The sequence below is a fragment of the Gambusia affinis genome, linkage group LG06 (genome assembly GCF_019740435.1).
Source record: "Gambusia affinis linkage group LG06, SWU_Gaff_1.0, whole genome shotgun sequence".
In the NCBI taxonomy this organism is placed as follows: Eukaryota; Metazoa; Chordata; class Actinopteri; order Cyprinodontiformes; family Poeciliidae; genus Gambusia; species Gambusia affinis.
In genome coordinates, this window is record NC_057873.1 from 12,802,169 (window position 1) to 12,826,738 (window position 24,570).

General features: G+C 38.6%; 1 protein-coding gene across 3 annotated transcripts in view; it reads right to left on the reverse strand.

Annotated features, from left to right (window-relative positions):
- LOC122832304 (rap1 GTPase-activating protein 2-like) overlaps positions 1-24,570 on the reverse strand; it is a 91,582-nt gene that overhangs the window by 59,084 nt on the left and 7,928 nt on the right. For 2 of the 3 annotated variants that reach the window (XM_044118912.1, XM_044118914.1), the window contains exon 3: positions 11,454-11,489. In XM_044118912.1, the coding sequence (XP_043974847.1) occupies positions 11,454-11,489 (36 nt within the window). Of the gene's footprint in view, positions 1-11,453; positions 11,490-14,826; positions 15,192-24,570 lie in introns of those variants that run through there. The other variant, XM_044118916.1, reaches the window with a different exon arrangement.

A 24,570-nucleotide genomic window follows, 5' to 3' on the forward strand; every position in this document is an offset into this window, starting at 1 on the left:
TTGTCTCACATATAAAGAGAAAGTTTGCGGAAGGAACAAGTAATAGATTTCTGACCAATAAAAGAACGCACACAGATAAATAAAGCTTTTCAGAACTCACTATCTTTCTGTTTGTGTTGCAGCTTCATCTTTTTTTCCATCCTCTGTTCAGTCTGGGGCCATTATGGCATGAGTTGCAACAGAGGACATAATCAATTTCCTGTTTTCTCAGTTCATTAAACTGACTGACGCAGACAGACAGTTGGTTACTGAAAAGCTGCACAGGGATACATCCTTTTAAACAGGTCCTTAAACACAAATCCTAGTACACAGAATCTGGCTTTAGAAAGACTAGAAAAAATCCCACCAGGAGAAGAGATGAGGACTGTTTCACAACAAATGAGCAAGTGTCATCTTTACGTGTTTAGCATCATATTTTAAATATATTCCAAACACAGTGTATTTGGACCCCACCTCGGACAACAGAATGTCCAGGTTTGCTGTAAAATCATTCAAAACTGGCTTTCACAAAGCTAAAAATGGAATCTAATAAATACACCTAAGGTAAATGCTGAGACCTGAATAGACTTGCCGGCCTATTCAGATGATGGTAGGATTTCAAAAACCACTTTACATTAAAGATATTTAACCTGCCAAAGAATTGTTGATTTCTGTGAATGTATAAAACCAGTTAAACCAGTTTTTATAGTTTTATTTTTTCGAAGGCTAGAAAAAAAAGCCATCATATAGTTCAACTAGTTAATGATCTAATAGTCAAATGAGAAGCAGCTGCAGCACTTTGCTGCAGCTAAAAGGCTGCACACCCACAGCTTCACAGCAAAATTAACAAACACTTTTCCCCGTACTCCTGCTGACTGAAAAGTAAAATCAGATCACACTCACTCAAAAATCACTAGAAAAAGTTAATTCAACGGCCAGTCTCTTTATAAAAACAAGGTTTCATTGTGTGTAATCAGCCAGAAACCAGCAGAGCTCCTGCTAACTGAAATTGGAGATCTACAGTAAATTTCCATGGTAACTCCAAGGAGAGTGTTTTTGAAGTTCCTGCTGGGATTTCTTTATAAATCCTGAAATGTCTGTAACACGTTTTATATATAATCGAAACAACCATGCACACATTCCTTGCTAAAGGGAATTTAGAGAGACCAGTTAACAAAAAAAGTAATTTTTTTTGGACTGTGGGAGAAAGCCAAAGTACCTGGAGAGAACCCATGGATGAACAGAGAGGTTGCAGACCAAAATTTGAATCTAGGAGCTTCTTTCTGCAAGGCAACAGTGCTACCAACTGCACCACTAATGCTTTAATCTAAACCATCCCCATGTAGTTCCAGCTTTACATTTCTGGTTGTCATTCCAGAGGATGATCCTTTACCCTGATCTCAAGCCCTTTGCAGCTCTGAAGATGTGTTCTCTTATAGTATATAGCTCCACCCATCTTATTAACTCCCACCAGCTTCAATGCCCCTAGTAAAGAAAAGCATCCCTACTGTGTGATGCTGCCACTACGTAGCATTTTGCATGTAGCCCGAACACTTTCCTCCTGTTTACTGTATTCCCTACATAACTAGAGGCAAACTGCTAACAGGACTGCTAACAGGGCCTCTTATGGCTTTCTCAACCAGGAATTTTCTTCGAGCCTCTCTTTGATAACAGCCTGATTTTTGCGGTGCAAAATTTGCCCAGCGAAACATTTTCCTACCTGAGCTGTGTATTTCTGCAGCTCCTCCAGAATTACCATAGGCCTCTTGACTACCACTCTGATTAATGCTCTTCTAATGCCCTAAAATTCATCTTACAGTGTATAATTTCATCTTACAGGGGGGTAAATTGCAAAGATCTATCAACTCGAGTCCTAGTGCAAGGGGCCAAACAGCAAAGGACGAGCTCTGACCTGCTGCAGGTTGCTCCAGTGGAGATGAATTATTTCCTCTGTGAGCAAATTGGGTTGAGGCTGCGCTCTGTCGGATCGAGACGGGGCTTTGTTCCTTGACTCTGATGTGCGTGCAAAATAGATGCATCACTGAGAGGGAAAAGTGTGAGCAAGCACATAAAATCCAAGACTAAACAGGATCCCCAAATGTAGTTTGGTTATTGGAAAAATGATTTAATAACCAGGACATGAAGGTAATCTGACAGTAAAGGGGAAATAACAGGATTGAGAAGTTTAAAATCACAGGATGGTTGTGACCATCAGCTGTTAACCATCTGTCAAGAGCTGTGGAGGTTTGATGACGACCTCTCGGGTCACAGAGAAGACACTGACACACACACCCACACACACACACACACACACACACAATCTAATAGGCCTGCTTTAAGCCACCAAGGGTCACAGTTCACAACGGAGACAACAGAAAGAAAAATAATCTTTCACAGCCCCCTTCTGTCCTGTCCTGCAGTGTTCCTCTGACCCCTTTCTCATTTGTCTCAACAGAGGTGACATCTTGTTTTACATAGACATTTCTTTATTTTGTTTCTTTTTGTGAGGTTTTTTCTTATTCTTTTCAGACACAACTAGTATCATTGTTTGGTTTGGTAGACAGCACATGCAAAGATATAAGTGCGGAGAAGAACCTTTTTCTTTTTTTTTCTTTTTTTCTTTGTTTATGTAGAAGATAGAAGTTTCTTTGTTGTTTTCCATGTGTTTTTTCAAACCACACTAAGCAAACCACTGCCTGTTTGCTCCTCCCTTTTAAATTTTCCATCATCCTTCACATTGGTCTCAAAAGCTGTAGAGACAGACTGTAATTTGCAGTTAGTTATTGTCAAGTGTTTTTGAGTACAAATCTGCTACAGAAGCAATCATGAAGCTCGCCTTCAAATCTCCTCCTAAGATGGTTTCCAAATGCAACACTTCCTGTTAGTGTTGGCAAGGAGACAGTCAGAGACTGACAACATGGAGAAGTGAAGAAAGACAGATCGAAATCTGTCTTCAAACATGCATTAATAATTGGGCTTACGTAACTATATCGCTGCTTGCAACAAAAATGTATCTGAAATCCTCTGTTTGGTGGAATATATTATTTAGATCATAAATCCAGTGCTTATGTGATTCACAAAGCTGCCCATGTGCGGGAGAAGTAACCCTCGGGTGAACTTGTGAGTCAGCAGAATCAATTTCTCTATGTCTTTATCCTGAAAGAAAGTCAGTGAAGGCAGCAGTTATGAAGAAATTCACAGAGGTAGGACAGGTACATCCTCTGATCCTCTCACCTCCTACATCCCCCCCCATCAAATGGAGAACCTGGACGTGGGAGGGAATGTGCACAAGTGTTTGCGTGTATGCAGCAGCAGGAGTGGGTTGGTGTGCTTGCTGTTTACTCGTTTTGCCTCTCATGGAGCCCTCTCCCTCTGAATAGGTGAGGATCGGTTTTATGAGCCCTTAACAGCCAGCACTCAGGCCAGATGGTGTGCTTATCAGCTACTCTGTGTGTCTAAGTGTGTGTCTAAGCGTGTGTTTGTGTGTGGTGTCAGGGAAATGGCAAGAAGTAAATATTTGTCAAAAGCTAAGAGGCATCTAGTTGTCAGGGGGACTTTAGAGTAACAAGACTTGCTTTAATCAAGCAGAGTCCTTACAGATACACTGCTGGACATCAATTTTAGAGACACAGAGGGAGGAGAGTCTGGATGTTTTAATTTATTTCTCTTGGTCATAGACTAACAAAAACACTGGATCTATATTAAAAGTCAATCTGTTGGCTAATCTGGATTTTCCCTTTAACTTATAGGTAGGGATTACTCAGTCTGATCTATTGGACTCCAGATCAAGTTATTTTTTGAATAAATTTCATCAGAGTTTCTGATGAAATGGAGCTCCTCAAATCTGCTGTTAGTCTGCTTTTTGATCATGTCTGCCAAGCTCCCAGAGAGCCTTAGATGAGTCTATTATCCAGCCTATTTTCATCTTTAATGGCTACCACATGGCTTTGTTGATCTGATTGATATGATTAGACACAAACAACGACTGAATTGGCTGCTGCAGTTCTCATCATGTGACCTGCTCTTTGCCTGTGGTGAAATATACAGAGAAAGCTTTGTGTGTTTGGCAAAGTGTTGAGTTTAAAGAAAAATAATTATTGGTTATAAACATTTCCCACATAATTAACATTATTAATTAATCATATGATCAGAACAAAGAGTAAAAATGGTGACGTGAGCCTAGCATGTGGATCTAGGTTTAAATCCTGACTGCTGCTTTCTGCATGTTTTGCCTGTGGGTGAATGGGTCCTCTAAGGGCTCCTACATCTTTCACTCAGTCCAAAACATGCATGTTAGAGACTTTGACAGCTCCAACATTGGTTTTAGGTGTGTCTGAGCATAAATGTTGATTCTAAAGGTTATTACTGGAACACAGACAGTATCATCAGGGTCTCTTGTAACTCCAAGCTAACAGCCTTGCCTTTGTTACAATGCTGAAACAGGAGGAACCCTTATGTCCATCTAAAACAGAGCACTACATAAAGTCAGTCATGTAAGTATCGCTATTTCTATTTGAAAAGTCAGTTTCTGAAGTTTTTTAAATCTTATTTTGTCTAAGGGCTTATGTGACCTTTTAATCAAATTTCATTAAAAGGCATAACTACCAATCTCAACTCCCTCCAGCAAATCCAGACAGGATCAGACCAACATTATTGTATTGCTTTACTCTCACTACTCTCATAATTTGATTTCCCCGACCAGCCAGCAGCCATTTTGCCTGTTGTAGCCAGTTTAGACAATGATGTAGCTAAAACTACCTGGTGTTTGTGTTGGTGCCATGATAAGTGCTCTTCTGTTTACACGATACACTGCTGATGCTATCTCATTCTGCTTTAGGTAAAACATCAGACAAACATGGCACAGTGGCGATTGAAGCACATAATGATCCCTTTAAGCTGGCCTCAAGATGATTGTAAATAATGAAAAAATAAAAATAAAAGCTGGAACTACTAATAGTCCACTGACTTGAATCAGATTTAACCTTAATCTGAGCACGGCTTCTCATCTTTGCTTGGTCATCACCAAGGATTGTTTGGTAATTGCATAGGTTAACACCAAAAATGGACATTTGTATGAAGTATGTTTTGTTTTGCACACACGCACTCTGGAAGTCTGATTCTCCTTCCACTTGTTATGTTTGGATGCACTGGCAATGGAATGTGACCATGAGGTGAGACAACCAGTCACCATGGTAATGAACCATGCTGGACCGTCCCTCAGGTGATCATCAGCTTTTGCTACCATGGCAACAGCCGTGGCTCCCTGTAGTCTGCCGTACTAGGGCATGGCAGGGAAAACGCAGAGATCTTGTTTCATAGGGGCAACTTATTGGTCTATGAACTCGCTGGGGTAAATGTGCATCAACCATATAACGGATGTTGAAGTTTTTCTTTTGTTTGTTTGTATTTCAGTTGTGTAGAATACATTTTACAAATTTACACAATGGGGAATAGTTTTTTTAAGTCCAGGTGTCACTTTGTTTTATTATTTATTTTTAGATTAGCATACACAAAACTTCTGAATAATACTCTAATTTTCTCTCTTCCATATCGCTTACTCATATTCTCCATACAATTATCCAAATTTATTAACTGACTGCTTGTTAACAGGTTGGACTGCTCCTCCTGCTCTTGTATGTTATTTCAGCAGTTGTGACCATGGAGAAATTGCGCCCTCTAGTGACTTTTTTGTCTCATTGGACTTGCTTTTATTGAAGAGCACTGATTTTTTTTGGTTACTGTCCCGCCATCAGTCAAATCAAAACAAGCACATGCACTTTGCCCCCTCTTGTGCTCACAGCAAAGAGAAGTGAAACAAAACATTTAAATTTAAAAATCTCACTTCTGGACTCGTTGAGACATGCGAGAAAATAAACTGAGAAGTATGTTGACATGAAAGACATTTATTGGTGACTAACAAGGTGTTTTGTTTGAATATGGCCTTGGAATTAGACAATATTTGAGCTGAAAGCAACTTATTCTACAATTTGAAAGGACACTTTTTGGAAAATTTGTCATTCTTTGTCATGTACCCAAACTGGAAGTGAAGGTACTTGACAACAGGAAGTGCAATGTCCTCCCCTGAGCTCTGAAGGATGGGTGGAGTTCTACCACTTCCCACATCATACTTCTACAAACACATCCGAAACCTTGTGGTCACGCTTTGTGTATCATTTCCCCACAATCTCTCCTATACACACAGGTTGGAGAAAAATCAGACAGCACTGTTTTCAACAAGTGGAGTCTGATCCAGCAAATGCTTTCTGCGTGTGCATGTGTGTGTGAGTCATGGATACATTAAACCTAGTGTTCCTGTAATTAACCCCAGCTGAGAGCGATACTCACCCGGGGCGAGTGTGTATTAGATAAAAACCTAACTGAACTTCTGTCCTTCATTACTGCTCCTCGCATTTATCTCTGCCTCTGACTGCAGGCTTATATTAGATTAGGCAGCTGGATGTGACTGTGTACACTACATTAACAATCGCATCCAATACGTAGAGCACAATATAGACGAAGGCTCATTAAGCCAGCAAACAGCGTCCATGTAACTAATCACTGCTTCTTTTCCTCTGTGCTACAGACCAGGACCTCGAGTTTTAATAAGCTCCCACCTAAATAAATATACCAGCCAGACAGTCAGGCTCATGTTTGTTCTTTGGTCACAACTCACCATAGCTGCCTGCAATATAGAAGTCACACAAGGAGATAGAGTAAATGCCAGGCTCCAGAAATAGAAGCAGCCCATTTGCTCTTTTCCGTGATGGGGCCATCAGATAACATTTACACCTGGCCCCAAAAACCTTAGCTGGACAAAACTAAAAGAAAGAGGATTTTTTTTTTTTCTTAGAACAAGGCACTCCTCGGAAAAAGGTTATTTTGTAATATTAAGCGATAAAAAATGACCCAATTTAATGTTTTCCCTTGTTTTGACCACACAACAGTCAGTCAGTCTGAGCCTCTTATATAAGGGAGCATTTTGCAGAAGAAACATGTTCATCTACATCGTGTTCTGTGATTGTGACACGTCTCAGATGTTAACAGCTGCTCTGTTTGATCTCAGGACATAGGCTGTTGGAAAAAGTAATTGGAGAGTATCAGTGTTTCATTAGCAACAGCTGGCTGCAGACTCTGTTATTAGCATAGATGAATGTACAAACAGGACACAGTGTCCAAGCAGAGCAGGGGACCAGATTGAAAATCCAGCAAGTAAGTTATCAGAGAGATCCACAAATATATTAGCTGGTGACCATAAGCAGATCATTATTTATTTAGCTAAACAGGCCCTGACTGCTGAAACACCAAACTTCTTGATAAAAGTCAGAAAATCCAAACTCAGATCTTTTTACAGTCAGCTAATGTGCTAAACAATGACAACAAATTTTGTGTAGACGTTATTACTGACTGAAGAAGACTCAAATCACAGTTAGCTATTTAGTGAGAGTCTGTGAAAGTTAAGGAGGAAATCTAATTAAAACAGGCACATAAGATGTAAAAGCATGTGTTGATGAAAAGTTGAAACATGCAGTTCAGTTACTCTGTAAAACAGGAATAATATAGTGAAGGTGCTCTATTTTATCCTTTAAAGGTTTTAAACTCTGTCATGGGTCCTTGTGGATTTGGAAACATTGACAGCCTTTTGGTACAGTGGATCCTTGGTACTTCTCAGCGTTATGAACAACAGCCACCCATGATAAAATCCAAGAACACTGAGACCCCTCCAAAATGCTCATATTTCATTTGTTCAAACACCAAATGTATGCCAATTAAAAAGAATGCCACTCCCTGATTGGCTGCTTTGCAAATGCCAGCCAATAGGATTTAAATTTTAATTGTGCAAGATATTTCAGCTTTTTCAGCTGCATTTTCTTTTGAACACCTAGAGGAAAATAGCCAAAGTTTTCATAAATAATTTCAAATTATGTTTCACAGAAACATCCGTGAATACATGAATCCGTGAATACTGAACTGCAGGGCTCTACTGTAATCTCAAAGGTAAATTAATACAGTCTCACATTGAAAATCTGACTTAAATCATGTTAGGTGTCAGTTATTGTAACTTGTAAAAGAAAGTTTAAAACACTGGAAATAACATTACATTTCGCCAAAGAGAAATAAACAATGACAGTAGGATGGGCAGAAAAAAACTAAATATAATGCTGTTTTTACGCCTTTCTATGTTACAGCCTGAAAAACTGTATAAAAGTTGTAAAATAGAGCAGCACCAACAACATACATCTTACATACTTTCCTCATAAAAGGCAATAAATTCAGTTAAATGACCCCTGTCTATACCTACATAGAGCATGACGGAAGCATGACATTTTCTGTTTTATCCTGCTATTGATATTTCTGTTTCTAACCCCTTCATATCACTGAAGAAGTTTAGAAAGATGTTAGTCTTTACTGCCATGTCATTTCTAACTAGAACACCTCTCAGGATCACTTGTTTTTCTATATTTTCTCTCTTGAGCTGTGGAAAATAGAAAAAGCAGACAAAGTACTAAGACAATATGAGTGCAGATCATATGACATACCTCCACCAGTCATATCACTTTAACCACTATACCTCAGACAATAAGAATAATAATACCGTTTAAAAGTACTTTTCAAACTTTACTTAAAAGCAGAGAGCTGTACTCACCACAATTTGCGTGGCATCGTCTCTAATATTAGGAAGCTGACCTCTTTCTTCTCTCCTCTACAGCCCCAGTTCATCTACTTTTAATATTCATCCCCACCGCCACTCCAAGACAAATCAGATGCATGTGTTTGCACACACACACACACACACACACACGCTCAGACCGCACACATCCACCGGTTTGATTATGCAGGTATTAATGAGGTGTTGTGTGTCCAGTGAAGGCAGAGAGAGCAGAGGGATTAATGACAGAGGGGAGTGCAGACAGCTGGAGAACTGAGGCAGAATAGAGAGCGAGAGAGGAGGAGAAAACACGCAAGGAAGGACAAAGCAAAAAAGAAAGAACAAGATAAAACCAGGAGACCTTTAAGTGAGCAATCCATCTGATGTCTGTGTTCCCCTGGCCTTCCACTCTGCCCCCTATTTCACCTTTCTTTTTCCCCCTCTTCTCTTTCTGTGTGGGCTTTACCCCCTGTGGATTTCTCCTTGTTCATTTTTCATTAAGAGTTGAGCAAACCAACAGCCGACTGAAGCTTGGAGTTCATTTCTGCTGAAAAACTGAGTAATGGAGCAAAAGGGCTTTAATAATGGAATGTGCTTTATTTCACAAAACCCAAATCAAAAATACATTATCAATATTTAAAATCTTTGTTGAACAACGAAGAATTTTGCAGATTACAAATTGCACACCACCTTGTGTCTGTTCATATCCTTTAGAGCCTGTCTGTTCACCACAGTGTTCTCCTCTGTGCTTTTTATTTATTACCCGGATCAAACATCTGGACCACTCACTCACACTCAGAGCAGCAGCTCAAGCAGGAGTCACGACTCACTCATTCATATTCAGAGCCACTCCAGATTAGGCACCCGGGCAGGGAGACACCTAAGGCCATTTCTGTGAACATGGAGGACAAACGAGTTCTGCTTGGGGTTCCACACCAACCAGGAACTTGTTTGGTTTCTGTTTAGAAACGCAGCTGTGCCGAATGTGCTGTTGTTGGTTGTTGTCCTTGAGGGATTTGGAGGCTCAGTATAGCATTTTAATAGTGTCCCATAGGCATGTTCTGGATTATTAAAGAGTTCAAATTTGACCAATGGTTTTCACCAGCCATGCTGACAATAAGACCTTTACTTTTAATGATGTAAAAATCTTTGAGATGTAGAAATACATCTACAAAATTACAAGGAAATACAAAAAACCTTTTATTTTGTTCTCGATTTTTAAATACTGTTGTCAATACACGCTGAGAATCTATTACTGTGGACGCACTGAAAGCAAACAATACTTGAGTAGCTAGGACTCTGGGACCTTCAATAAATACTGTAGTAGTGTGTTGTGTTGTATGAGAAAATCTTAAAGAAAATATTTGGTTTGCCTAAGAAAATAAAAGATCCCTTGCTAATTTAATTTTGCTTCCAGAAATAGATTCCTTTGTCAAAATAAGGTGAATTCCCCTCACATATCTCAGAAATGGTACCTTATTTTACACCCACGTCACAATAGCTAAAATTCCACTATGACTACAGGATAGGATGACATCTGAAGAATGCAGACAAAACATGGAAGGTTTGAACATTAACATAGTGAAGGATGGTTAGGAAAGTTGTGTTTTTCCTTGGGCAGAGGGTTTTTTCTGTGTGGGTTAATACAAAACCCTCCACAGAAATTCACACAAAAGCCCCTTGCAACTCATCACTAGGGCAACCTCCTTCAGCAGGGCATGAGAGAAGTTTGCCTTAACAAACAGGGGCTGCTCTCAAACAGGAGTCCTCCTGAACTTCATGCAAAGAATCATACAGTTGTCTGAATGCTCACCTTCACTCAACCTTTCCTATTTTGTGAACCACAAGCCAACCACACAATCTTATCTCTTAAGAAATGTTAATTAAATGATGTCATGAACTTAATTCAGTCAAGGCGAAGTACAAAAGCCATCTATTTGTCATCTGAGCGAGGTCACAGAATCAAACTCCCACAAGAACCAAACATAATTCAGACTGCCCAGCAGCAAAAAAATACTACCAGTTATATAAAGCTGCTTTTGCAGCTCCATTATGTTAAATGAGACTTTGTCAAACCCTGTGGGGGAACTTCTATTTTGGTAGCAGTGAGTGGCCACAATGCAACTCCCATACAGCATGCATGTGTGAGTAAACCGCAACAACTAGAAGAGATCCAGAGAAACTGACATCATCCTCGGTCGACTTCAGTAGCGTTTGAGCCGAGAACGCTACCGAACACTGTCACAACGACGAGTGTCTTGGTGTGACAGTGAATGCCAGAAAAACACCTTTCATTCCAACTGATGGAACATTTAGGAAAAAGTGTAATAAGTCTGCGGACGTTCTCTCTGTGCCTGATAAGGGCAAAATAGACGTGACTTTTACTCGTCACATGCTCTAATTTCAAAAGTGGGAAGGGAAAGAGGGAAGGAAAACGCGTAGTTAATTTTTCACTGATGTGAGACTGAGAATGCCTCCTACTCAGGAGATTGAGCACAATCTTGTGAGTAGGATGTGTGTATTGATTTCAAGATGTCTTTTCTTGTGGGTTGTTTGAGTAAAATACACAACACTAAACAGTCTGATGAGAATTTCATCAGAATGTTGAAGTGCGAAATGGAAGGAAAGATGGAAAAGCTTGTTAGTTACTGCAGTTTGGTCAGAAGGTTGGTGAGCTGTTATATATCAGTGCTTTCCAGGAATTTTTCCCAGAAGCACATTACATCTATTTTGCATCTTTATGTGGCAGACAAATATTGGCATATCAAGCATATAAATCTTAAGCATTAAGGAATTCCTGCAATCAGGATATGAGGAAAGAACTTACCGTCCTTTCAGTGCAGACAAAGTGGACTTGTCAATCCTGGAAAAGAAGTGGGAGAAGAAAAAAAAAGGCAGACACACACACACAAAAAAGGAAATATTACTGATTTCTCAAGGCACCTGTTATAAAATATTAGCTCATATTTTTTCTATAGTGAAACAAAGAAATATGAGGACCTATATTTAGAACCTCCTTTCCATGAGGCCCTTTTAAACCACAGCATATCTTTTCTTAATTGACGTGGCTCTTCTTTGGAGCACATGACAGGCCATATAAATTTACATGACTTACAAATATTACACCGCAGCCACACTAAGCAGGTCACAAAAGGTGAACATGAATGCGCTAATTTTCAATGGTGCAGCAAAGCCTGAGGCACAACCACAGGCAAGAGAATATTTTGATAAAAGCAGAGGCAGAAAGCAGAGTCGGCTTCGCATAACAAGGTTATTTCTCTCCAATCTGCTCGGACCGGTTTTGAACGCTCTTGGAGTTTATAGGGGCCTTCTTCTTATTTCAATACATGCTATTCATGCCATAAACATGGAAAATCAGGACTCTATTTTCATGTTTGGGTTCACTTGCAGCTTTCTGGTAAAAACATGGTAAGGCTAGACATTAGCTGTAGTTGGGTTTTGTTTTTTGTTTTTTTTACCATTCATGGGTTTCTGGATCCCTCTCTTATTTTCCCATAATTTCTTATTCCATTGATCTGAAGAGCAAACTGTTCTGAGCGACAAACTCAGAATAAATGCTCTAATGCAGAGCACCTAATGTCAGTTGTAGCTAACTGTGTAAACACACAAAGCATGCTATGTTTACAGCTGTAGATGATAGCATCAATGCTTTAAATATAATTTGAATATCTTCCAGCTCTCTGGGATGTCACAGACGGTGACGCATCGTCATGACATCAACAGAGACTCATACAAAGCCGATATACACTAAGCGAGGTTGGTTACCTAGATAATAACTTTTTATTATAAAATATTCAAATATCAGGGAAATAGGTTTACTCTTAGCTGTAGGACAGTTAATGAAACTTGTAGTTTAAGATTAGGTCAAACATTTAGATTATCTGCATTGTTAAAAAAAATTTCTGCTTCAGATTCGGCAGCAGTGAAGTCAAGATGCCCCAGTTGTTAATGTTATTTTCTGAACAAGGTTCCAAATATAGTGACACAAGACCTAGCATATTAAGCTAACGGTTCTGGGACTTAATGTTTGTCCTTACTATTGCTTTGCATGTCATTTACACTGTTTTGCAAAAATATTTACATCTCTTGAGTTTTTCACATTTTGTTACATTACAACTTCTGAAATGTAAAAAAAAATCAAATAATCTTTGAAAGACTCTTGTAGATTGATGACATTTTAATGGTTTAATGGTGTCTGGAAAGAATGTGGAAAGACAGAACAAGTTCATCCGGAGGCTACTTTCTATAGGCTGTCGGCGCTTTCATTTATCCTTCAACTGTGGGTCTTCCCCATCGAAGATGAATGTCACAATGAAAAACCATTTGTTGAAAAATAATAAAGACCTGTCTGGTGAAGCTACAGTTGGAGATATACATAGTTTTCTTGTAATTTTTGAGTTTTGTTCTTTGTTTCCTTTTCAATGACGTTTGTTTTTGGCAGTCTCTTTACAACTTAACAAGTTTAAGTCAATTTCTTGCCACCTGTCAGAAGAAGATTGGGTCTGGTTCTGCATGAATATTTCAGGAGCCCACATATTTCAATATTTTTGCGGCAGCACAAACTACAGTTTGAAATTGGTGCAGAGTTTTTTTGTGTTGTTTAAAAAAGTATAGTGCATTTTATACAATATTCGTGTAATTAGCCTTGCATGTGGAACATATGTGAAATAAATCTTACAAAATTAAAATGTTATCTTCTGACTACTCATGTTCATTTTGTTTTAAATATTTGGGAAAAATCAAGTTATATTTGGGCTGTTATTCTGTTTCTAGACAATCTATTACAGTAGTGAACTACATTAAAAACACAGAATTCTCCAAGGGTGATTTTGGAGTTTTTAATAGCCATTTGTAAATTATGTGTATATAATGCAGAGCAGGCAAAACAATTTATCCTCAAATGTTTATAGTTCAATGCAAGAAAGAGATCCAGTCATTGGTCATGCAAATTTGGTATGAATTAAAATTTGCCTTCCACAGAGCTAGTTGGATGTTATGTGAAATGTTCTCACAAATAAATAGAAACAGCTCTAATTAAAACACAGACAACATTAACTTAATGGTTAAACAAACTGGGTTTTTCTCACTTTTTTTTTAACTTGATAGTCTTCTTTTTCGTAAGTGATACTTTAATTGATGCATAAGAGTGAATCTGAACTGGACGTATTAACACCATTTAATAATACAATAATATTTACTGTCATTTACAATATTAGCATTATGAAATTTTAAGTCTCTGGATATTTTTTATTTGTTATAATTGGGTGGGATTCAGCACTGGTACAAAGGAATATTATAGAATTTGATATAAACATCCTCACAAAAACTATGGACTCACAGAAGAACATTTCTGTCAACTATTTTCAGACTTTCTTAAATATTTCTCTAAAAAACCATTTTGTTTTTACTCCAATTCGTTCTAATAACTGACGTTTCAGCAGAAACATTCTATTAATATTTGCAATGTATTGCGAGTTTGTTTTGTTTTGATATCTCTGAGCACAATAGTCTGTAATTACCTCTGCCACATGTAATGTGACCCCACCTCTATCTGACACAGGTTACTGCAACCCGTCATGCAGGATACACTGCTTTGGCCTAGATGTGGGTTGTTGTGGAGCTGGAGGTTGGGGGCTAACGTGCTCTGAAGCAACGTGTCACAGTCCAAAAGGACTTCTAACAAGGGAAACAGCACTACAACTCACTCAATCCAACAATGTGAGCCTATAAAGCCCTAAAATGGGCTTCCTGGCAGCTTCCATGGTGCTGCATTATGGGAACTTCTCTCAGGCAGGAGAACATTAAGAGAGCTGAGTGTCCTGGCAGGACAGCAGCAGCAGCAGCAGCAACAACAGACAGCAGTCAGACAAAGCAGCCTGTTGACTGCTGTAATCCGTCCCTAAGCGGAGACAGCACAGAGTGAAACAGCAGTACATTCTCACAGAAACACAAGCAGGCTGACAAACAACAGGACAAAGTGTTAGAGGTGTGACTATAGTGACATAGCCCTCCACCCATCCTTCCTTTTCATGAGATAAGTTTACATCTGTGCACCACCCAGAGCTGCACACCAACACCAGCCACAGCAGATTGGAACAATGTGTATTTTTTAAAAGTGAGTGTAGAACAGCTGTGACCAAACACTGTGAACAGTATCAAACATAAAGGCAAAAACATACCATCCAAATCCACTGAATGTGGCACTTCTTCTCCTCCTCAGCATTTTGTCAGTCTGACCTTCTCAGCCTCTTGCTCTCAGCCTCCTTCCTTTGGGAAATGCTCTGCTGTCAGTCTCTCCTCCTCTCTATACTCTGTGCATTTGCACTTTGTCTCTATCTGACCCAATCTCTTTACCTCCCTACTTCTCTGGTCTTCACTCTATTTGCTTTCTTTTTTCCACTCTCTCTCTCTTTCTCTCTCTCCCTCTCTCTTTCTTCTTATTCTCTCCCACCTGCCTCTCTGGGACTGGTCATTTTCCACTTTCCTACTTGACCAGTCAACGACTTTCCTGCAACACTGCTTGCTCTTTGGCTTTCACAGCCTGTTAAACTTGTACACACAGTGTGACACACTGACACATACAGGTATATCCATGTCAGCAGGGGGGAGGAGTGAGGTAAGGAGGGGCCACAGCCTCCATCTGACTCTGTGGGTTTGTTTCCCACACACACAAAGATCTGTGTATACAGTGTGGCTAGGGACTCTAATCATCATCGTCATCAACACTGCAACATGTTTTTGTTTTGATCATATTTATACACTTGGAAATATAGTTACTGTTATGTAAATCATAATGATGGTAGTGATGCATTTATGTAAAAGCAACAAAGAAACAAAAATAATGTAAACATGTAAGTTCATACACTGACCAGATTTAAATAAACACTTTCCATGAATAAGAGATTAACTTTATATTCTAATCTGATGTGAACAGTATTACTAGACATATTAATGCAATACCAAACTCCATATGCAATTAAAGTTAAGTTTGTAACCTATTTGAAGTATGTTGCAGGGGTCTGCATTAAGTGGAGTGTGAATATGAAACCACAAACAGAAGAGACGTGCAGGCTGATTGTAGCCAGAAACCTCACACACTCTGACCAAAGGGAGTGTCCTTCTCACACCCTTCCTCTTTACTCCAGAGGTCTCACTTTCAGGGTTGCAGCCAGTGCAAGAAAATAACTGAAGAGGTTTCAGAATAGTGTTGACTCAAAACAACTAAAATCTGGTTTTTAGTTTTCTGAAGCACCACTCTTTTTTATTTTTTGTCTCTGTCAAACATTATTTTGACAGTAGATAGATTAATATATCTTCTGTGGATTGTTTGTCTATGCAGTCACTTACAAGGCCATAACTGCACTGCACTTCATCTCATTTTAGCAAGTTAATATAAGAAAGTAAATTTCTTATATTGGGGATTTTATTGTCAACTAAAACAGAAATGTCACAATTTTCAATGTGCTTTACATAAAAAAACAAAACAAAAAAAACATATTGTATGACTTCCCCTGAGGTAAATCACTGAAGAAGCTTGTTTCAGTTTAATTCCTCCTGCAAGTTTTATACAGGATCCGACTAATCCTTTGCATCTATGTAATGACTATGTAAAGCAGATTGTATATGGCGAATCTGTCTGCAGCAATTTCATCTTGTCACAAATTCTCATTTGTATTTCTATCTGCTGTTTGTGTCAGTCTTACACAAGTTCACACCAGACGCGTTTTGAGCGTCAGGCACGTCTGGTTTACATTTAAGGTCTATGTGGAGGCGCGATGAGAGCCGTTAGGGCGCGTTTCGAGCGATTTAAACCGTTTGAACCGTTTTGAGCTTTTGACGCGTCAAAAGCGCTGAATGAGTCCAACGACAAACAACGGCTAGAGCTGACGCGTCTGACGAGCCCTCCACGCGCGTTTATTACGCGCGTAACGCGTTTGGTGTGAACGGACCATAAGCAGTGAATATCATCTGTTTGCTTTGAGTTGTTGTGCTGCTGAAAGGTGAACACTTGCCTTAGTCTCATTTCTTTTGTTTATGACCATATTTTCTCTTTCTGGTGGAAAAAAAAAGAATGGCCACTGCATGTTGTTACCACAACCACTGCGAGGTTAGTGCGTTCAGGATGTGACCAGCTATTCACACCATTTAATATGTAGACTAAAAAGTTGAATATTGATCTAACTGGATCAGCTTATTCAGTTGGTTTGCTGTGTCCTTGCATGGCTCATGGTAAACTGCAAAAGGGACTTCTAGCTTTCTGTTGCCACTGCATTTTGGCTAGATTTATGATGGTGCATGACTGCTAGTTTTCCTTTCAATAAATTCCCCCACCCGAGCTGCAGGTCTCTGAATCTCCTCTAGAGTTAGTTAGGGGCATTTTGGCTGACAGTTTACATAGATGGTCAGACGTTATTTTCTATCAGAAATTAATTGTGAAAATGGAGAAAACTCCTTAGTTTTCTCTTTTTCTATTAGTAAGTGGTACAACACTAGGGATGACCTTCACTAGAATTCAAACTAGAAATATATAGGTCATGAAGTCAGCATTTGTATTAGTGTGTGTAGTTGTTTTGATGTTCACTGGGCCTCAGTTCTCTCACCAGTTAGGACATCCCTTGAAGATCTTATACTGTAAAACCAAGACTTGAATTCTGAAATGTAGTTTATAATTTAAGGTCTAATGTGGGGATGATTTATAAGCTGTACCCATTTCTGTTTGGGACTTAACTAATATAAATTTGTCTTTCAGGACACATCAAGGCAGCTTCCTCTGTCTTTTCCAGTGTATTATTTTAAATATTTGATCTTGGCTCAACTCTAGTCACTGCCAGTGAAGATGGTGAGAAGAGCAGAGACTTAATGATAGAGGGAGCCTGTGACCGAAATAACACATTTAATATTCTAATGGTAATTAGGGTTTAATTTTTATTTATAACTAAATTAACATAAAAGCAATAATTGCTGGAAAACAAAATGTCAGATAAATAGTTCTGGTACAATCAAATGTGGGCTGCACAGTGGCGCAGTTGGTAGAGCTGTTGCCTTGCAGCAAGAAGGTCCTGGGTTCGATTCCTGGCCGGGGATCTTTCTGCATGGAGTTTGCATGTTCTCCCTGTGCATGCATGGGTTCTCTCCGGGTTCTCCGGCTTCCTCCCACAGTCCAAAAACATGTCTGTCAGGTTAATTGGTTTCTCTAAATTGTCCCTAGGTGTGTGTGTGAATGGTTGTTTGTCTTGTATGTCTTTGTGTTGCCCTGCGACAGACTGGCGACCTGTCCAGGGTGTACCCCACCTCAGCTGGAGATAGGCACCAGCAACCCTCCCGACCCCATTAGGGAAGAAGGGTGTAAGAAAATGGATGGATGGATGGACAATCAAATGCTTTCTTGATAATTTTCAATCAAATTTCTTATGTGGTTTTCCTTTGCCTTTGAAATAAATAAGTTTATTGCTATTGAAAGTCGAGCTCTATAAGTGTGAGAGTACATGACTGACTCCTTAGTGTATTGTGGGGTTGATGTGTAGCATGCACACGCAGAGGAATCAGTCTGACACGATTGTGAATATCATTATGAGCAAAGAAATGAAATAGGAATGGGGAACTGAGAATCTGCTGTTAAAAATATCAAGATCTGTGAAGTGAGAATGACAAATCTGAATGTAGACCTCACTCTCCCTCTAGTGGTTTACAGGTGATAATGTTCATTAAAGTCCAACTGTGAAAGAAAATGTCAGAGGGAACATAGCCCTGAAATCCTGTGTGGCAACACAGGATTTTAAGACCTAATGCTTCTGAAATCATGGTTTTCTTCACTCTTAAAATGTTCATTGGTTGCCACTAAATTGCAACTAAACTGCAACTAAATTACAGCAGACAGCGCACAAATGCAAAGGTTGGTATCTTACAACATTTGTGCTTTTACTTATCATTTTGCTTTAACAAGTTTTCTAAAGCAGGTAAAAATTCATATCAAACTGCTCAAAAATAAAATTCATAATATTGTAAAACACACAAATGTTTGTCAGCAGAGGAACGGAGCATTACCGCAACATGATTGGACAGGTGCATTAAACAACCGAGAGTATTGTGTTATTACTTTATGCAGAATTTAATTTATGGTGCAGTGTTGGGCTAGTTTGATGAATTACTTGGTATGACGTCGCACCTAATATTCTTGCCATATACCTATGACAGATGAGCGAAATGACATTGAGAATAAAACTGCAGTAAGATACCATTCTATCAGTATTCTCAGTAGTTCTCTGGGCTTGGTTTGCTGCTTGTGTTGCTATGTAGTGTCAGGCTGCATGCTAGACTCTTTCATATGGTAATAAGACTCTAAAAGGGTTACTGACCTTATCCTTCACAAACCCCTGGAGACGGAGGTAACATTACATGATGCTACAGTTTTTGAAATGTTACATTAAAATATGTTACCTTCTAAACCTTACCTGTTTATAGCATCTCTTCTTTGGGATGCTATGCCTATAGAAGGATATCGAAAGGACTTTAAAACCAAATGTGGTTTATTGTGACAACCATAAATAAAGCCCAGTGTAACCCATTGCTTTCAAATGCCCTCATTATTAGTAAAGAGTGTTGTTGTGATTTTCATTGTGACTCCAGATGTTCTGTGAGGCTTCAGGTTTTTTAGAGAACATCAGTGAACACAGCAGGTTAGACAGAAAGATGTGGAAATATTTAAAGTAGAGTTAGCTTATAATTCATATAATATGAACCTGAAAACATGGATGCTCACAATCTGAAGCAGCAGAACTTTAATCAGTGAAGCAACCAAGACTAACTAGTAACTCTGGAGGAGCTACCGATATCATAGCTCAGGTGGAAGATATGTTTCCATTAAGGGTTCTCAAACTTTTTCTAAGGACACTCTTACAATCCTCAAACTGATTACAGTTTAAAGCTGCATTTTGTACTCACTGTAGGAACTATCCATTAAAAAAATGCTCCCAATCTGTTTCATAGAAATGGAGACTTTAGAGTAATTAAATTATAGAACACATTAATATGGGACACATTATTCAAGCTACAATTTAACTCTGTGTCTTTTTTTCAAATATCAAATCTTAAAGCTTCCAGAAATTAACAGAGTAAACACTGGATCAATTCAATTGAGCCTATTCAGTCTTAGCCATCAGTTGAAATACTTTTTAATTGGCTTAATTGCAACACAATCAATGTATTACTTTGTTTGCCTCATCAAATATTTTCTTTGGGCTTTATTACATTCAGTTGATCCAGTCATCACAAACCTCAATAACTTCCTGAATAAGTGTGAAAAATGAGTCTGTCTTTCACAGCACAGTGTCTCTATTCTCGGAGGGACGGATGACAAACGGACGCTCGGATCATCTTCCACTTGTAAATGAGCCCTGTACTTATTCTTCATTACAGTCAGAGTTAAAAATGATGATTCACAGAGGTAAAGGCGAGCAATATTTGCATAGCCTCAGCAACCCACGACAGTAATTTGACAGAGAGACATGACTTGCCTGATGGAATCTGGCCTTCAGTGCTAAGTCAAAACAACACCAAGAGCTGTTCTTCTGCCTTACCATTTTCTGCTACTGCTGGTGAAAATGTATCATGCACCCAATCCCAGACATCAGTCTTGACATCAGCAAACTAATAGTTTAGTGCTCAAACACAGCCATTGGGTTCCTTTTGACATTCCTTTGTACATCTATGTTATTTCAGCTTGCAACCTTCTTCTCTATCAGTCTGTTTTCTTCATAAAAGCTGTGATTTTGTCTCTGACATAAAGGATAGTAGACCTTGGATTGAGAGGTTGAGGCTGATCAGTATGTTGAAAATGTTAAAATTAGCCAAGCTAGAAACACGTTTCGAGTCAACAAAAAAAATTGTGCAGTATTGATTTTTCTTCAGTCATGAATTCAGGGAATTTGCTGGATTGTGTCGCTGAAACAGTGACTCCAGAACTCTCTCCTGAGACAGCCATGGTATCTGACATAGTTGTGCGTCACATTCATCATTCAGATTTTAGCAAAGTTGACCAAACAAACATGATTGCAAAGCTCTAAGTCACAACTACCACACTGGTAGTTGTGATCAGGATTTGGTTTCATCATATATTTTTCATGTCTTTGGAAGCCAGCTACAAGCCACAATCCTTGCATTGATAGATTTATTCCATGATGCAACTCCGTGTTTTTTGTCAGTCATCACCGCTGCACCATCCACATCAATTTCCAGATGGTTTTCTCTTTGCAACTTTAGAAATATCCTTGTAACAACCAATTCAGTGTGGGTTAGCTGTGCTCCGTCTTCTCAAGCATTCATTCAAAATCGCTGTAGTCTTTCAGTGAAGAATTGCAGTCATGCATGCACTCACCTTGAATATGCAGTCAGCATCTGTGAATGCCAGTAAGTCGAGACGATAGTTATATTTGATGAAAGCAGAGTAAGAACAAGAACTCATGGTAAAAAAGAAATGCAACAAGTACTGTTGAACATGAGTGACTAAATCTTGTTTGACATAAGACCTACACAGTCATTACCCAATTAGCTAATCTCCATGGTAATAAAGGACATTAGGATGGAAATAAATGCTATTTATGTTCCTTTCAGAATAAGTAATGGTGTTTTATCATTACACTGCTGCTGAGACAATAATAATAATAATAATAATAATAATAATAATAATAATAATAATAATAATAATAATAATAATAATAATAATAATAATAATAATAATAATAATAATAATAACTGCATATTTTAAATAATTACAGTGAGTTTAAAACAGCCACAGTAATCTGGTTCAGATAACTGTTGCTGCTTTGTGATTATAAGACAACTCTGGGAAAAAAAAATAAAAAAGAATATTGATCATCTCTCTTCAATTTGTTCTCAAATGGGAAACATGCGCTCACACCAAAACAAACGCCACATTTTCCGTGACCACAAGTGTTGGTAAGTGGGCTGAGTGACGTCAGATCAACCAGTTGGACAATGTCTTCGGGTCACTGTGCAGGCTGCTGCTCTGCTAAGTGCTTGTTAGAAGGACACACTGATGCCAACACTGCTCTGTGTGATCAGCGTCTTTGCAAGAAGCAAATGAGGTTTGATTTTTGACAACGTTCAGACGGAATAATACACTGATTGGTATCATGCCTGCATGATGCACTTTGTTTGAAGTTTAATGATGCACAGCCAAAGACAGGTTTAATGGGTTTGCTGTGTCCTTTGTGATTCAGAAATAGACGTGATGAGTGCGAGATGTCAGAAAGAAGTATTTCAGAACAAATGGTTTTTATTAGCCTCTACTCTGTGCTGACTTGCTCTTGTGCAGGTGTGAGTGTATGTGGTAGAGAAAAGTGACAAATAAACTGTGACAAAGAAAAATAAAGGTGATATTTAAACAGTGGATCTCAAAGGCACACAAAATAATATTATTTTTCACAATTTTTTTAAGTGTCAGTGTGTACATAATTTTCTTGAGTCCATAAGTATTAAAATTTTATAAGAACTTTCTATTAATCAGTTTTCTTACTGAAACATACTGCAGCATAAAACATTAAAAATGTTTGCACTTTAAGAAAGCTTCTTATTTTAATCACCTATAGACCCATAAGAATTGAGCCAAATACAAATAGATAAAATATTTATACTATGAAGTAAATTCAAGAGCTTGTCATTTCTTTCTCAGATAGTGATAAGAAAACTTTTGAATCCGACATGTCTGACCTCTGGTACAAAATAACACTGAGTATGTCCGAATGGCCAGTAGATGGTTTTGTAAATATGTGTGTTTTTAGAATCTGTGACCAATGATTAGTCCAGTGCACAAATCACAATTGTGTGAGGTGGTCCAGAGGCCAGAAGAGCCTCTTCCTTTTGCATGACTTTTGAAGTTGGAAAAAGGTTTCATGATCCTCAGTTGGTATTTTAAAGAATTTCTGTTTAGTGTAGAATAATCCACCTTAATTTTTTGATTCCGTAAAAAAATAATGAAAAACTTTAACACTGAATGGGAAGCTGTGAATTAGACTGTTGCGCCATTAACCACACTTACGGCATCAGGAGTGGGAACCCACCCATCATTATCGGGTCACATGTACGTATATAATGAACAAAAAGACTTTTTAGGAGGATATTTATGTAATGAGCAAACAGCTCATGACTTTAGTAAGCCTACATGGGTGTATTATGTATGTAAAGTAAATCCACCACAGGCTCAGTAATCTATATTTTATCTTCATAAATTTATGCTCTGTCTCAGCTTCCTCTTTCTCCCATTTGTCTTATTTTGCTTTTATTCCTCTCCCACTTCCTTAATAACTTTCTGTCACCAGTGGCCATGAGACTCCATCCTAGACGTGATGTTGCCGTCTTTATTACTTCTCCCCCCACCTCTTTCTCAATGTCTCCCCAAGTATTCCCTTTCTCCTCTCACCATGTTGTAATGCATTTAACCATTAGACTGAGTCCCGCCGGGTGACAGAAACGTGCAGAGATGAGAGAGAGAGTGTTTTTTTCTGCCTTCATTTATCGCTCCTTTGCCTCTCTCTGTCTCTCCCTTCTGTTTCTAATACGTTACTCGGCTATATGAGGTTTTCCAGGAGGGCCACTGAAATAAAGACAGAGCTGAGGCTCTGCTTTAATGGCTCCTGTCTCATCAACATCCATCACCATCGATCACGCCACCACGGGGATGCACACAGATAAGCAGCACAGAGGGAGCAAACCTGACAGACGAACGAATGCCACATATTTTACCCAGAAGTGTACTGGCATTTCTTATCATGTAATCCACCAATCTGTGTCAGTGGCATAAGGATCCAACACACAAGAACAGAAAAAGTATTGATTCAAACTCTTATGTGTTCATAAGAAATCATCTTGGTGCAAAAACAACCAGACTCTTAAACAGCTTCTTTTCCCTCAGCTGCTGAACTGTTTTTCTTATAAAATAATATTCCCTTGTTCCATTTTTTGTGCTGAAATATCTTTGCTATGTAATTACTTCTAGCCTTACACTAACCTGCAATATGAACTTTATTCTCTCTTTTTTACCTTTGAGGCATAACCTGTAATAATCAGTTTCCCCAAGTGCTTAAGGAGTAATATAGTCAATAGGAGGGACCCACTATTCAGAATGGGGGGCATAAATGATAATATATCACATTAGAGCAAAGAAATAAACAAAACAAAGATATTTTATTTGAAACTGTGTAAATACAATCAAAAATTATTCTCACCTTATACAGAACCCTGCAAAAATGTTTAACTACTTTAACTTTTCTACATTTGGTCATGCTACAATCACAAAATTTAATGCACTAGTCAATGCATAGCTGTGAGGTAGAAGAAAGATGTGGTTGTAACATTTTCCTTTAAAAATAAAAATCTGGAAAGAGTGACTTCCTGCTGCACCTTTCCAATGTGCGTGTTTTAAGGTTCCTTCTTACGAGCTGCACATCTAGAGATCCCCCCGATCTTCACCCAATCTCAATTTGAACTTCAGTTTTCATCCTTTCCACAGATAGTCAACTGATTTTAGAGCTGAACTTTGACTGGGCCATTCTAATGCAGGGCAGGAAAATTCTTTAAAATAAAGTATCCCGTGAGGCTTTAGCTAAATGTGAATATTGTCATCTTGCTGGAAGTTGAATCCTTCCACTGGGATAAACATTTACAGCATCACTTTTTTCAGGATAACTGCATTTAGCTCAATCTTCTCATCATGATCAGTTAGAAGAATCCCCACAACATTATGTCGTGCATAAAGTTTCAGTGTGAATAAACAGGTTGATGTGCAAGTTTTCCTAATGCAAGATGTTCAACTCTCCATAAAAACTTTTACCTAAAGACGTATTCTCCCCTTTTGATACCTTTGAAAATCTAACCTTTAACTGGAATATCTTAGTGGACAATGGATC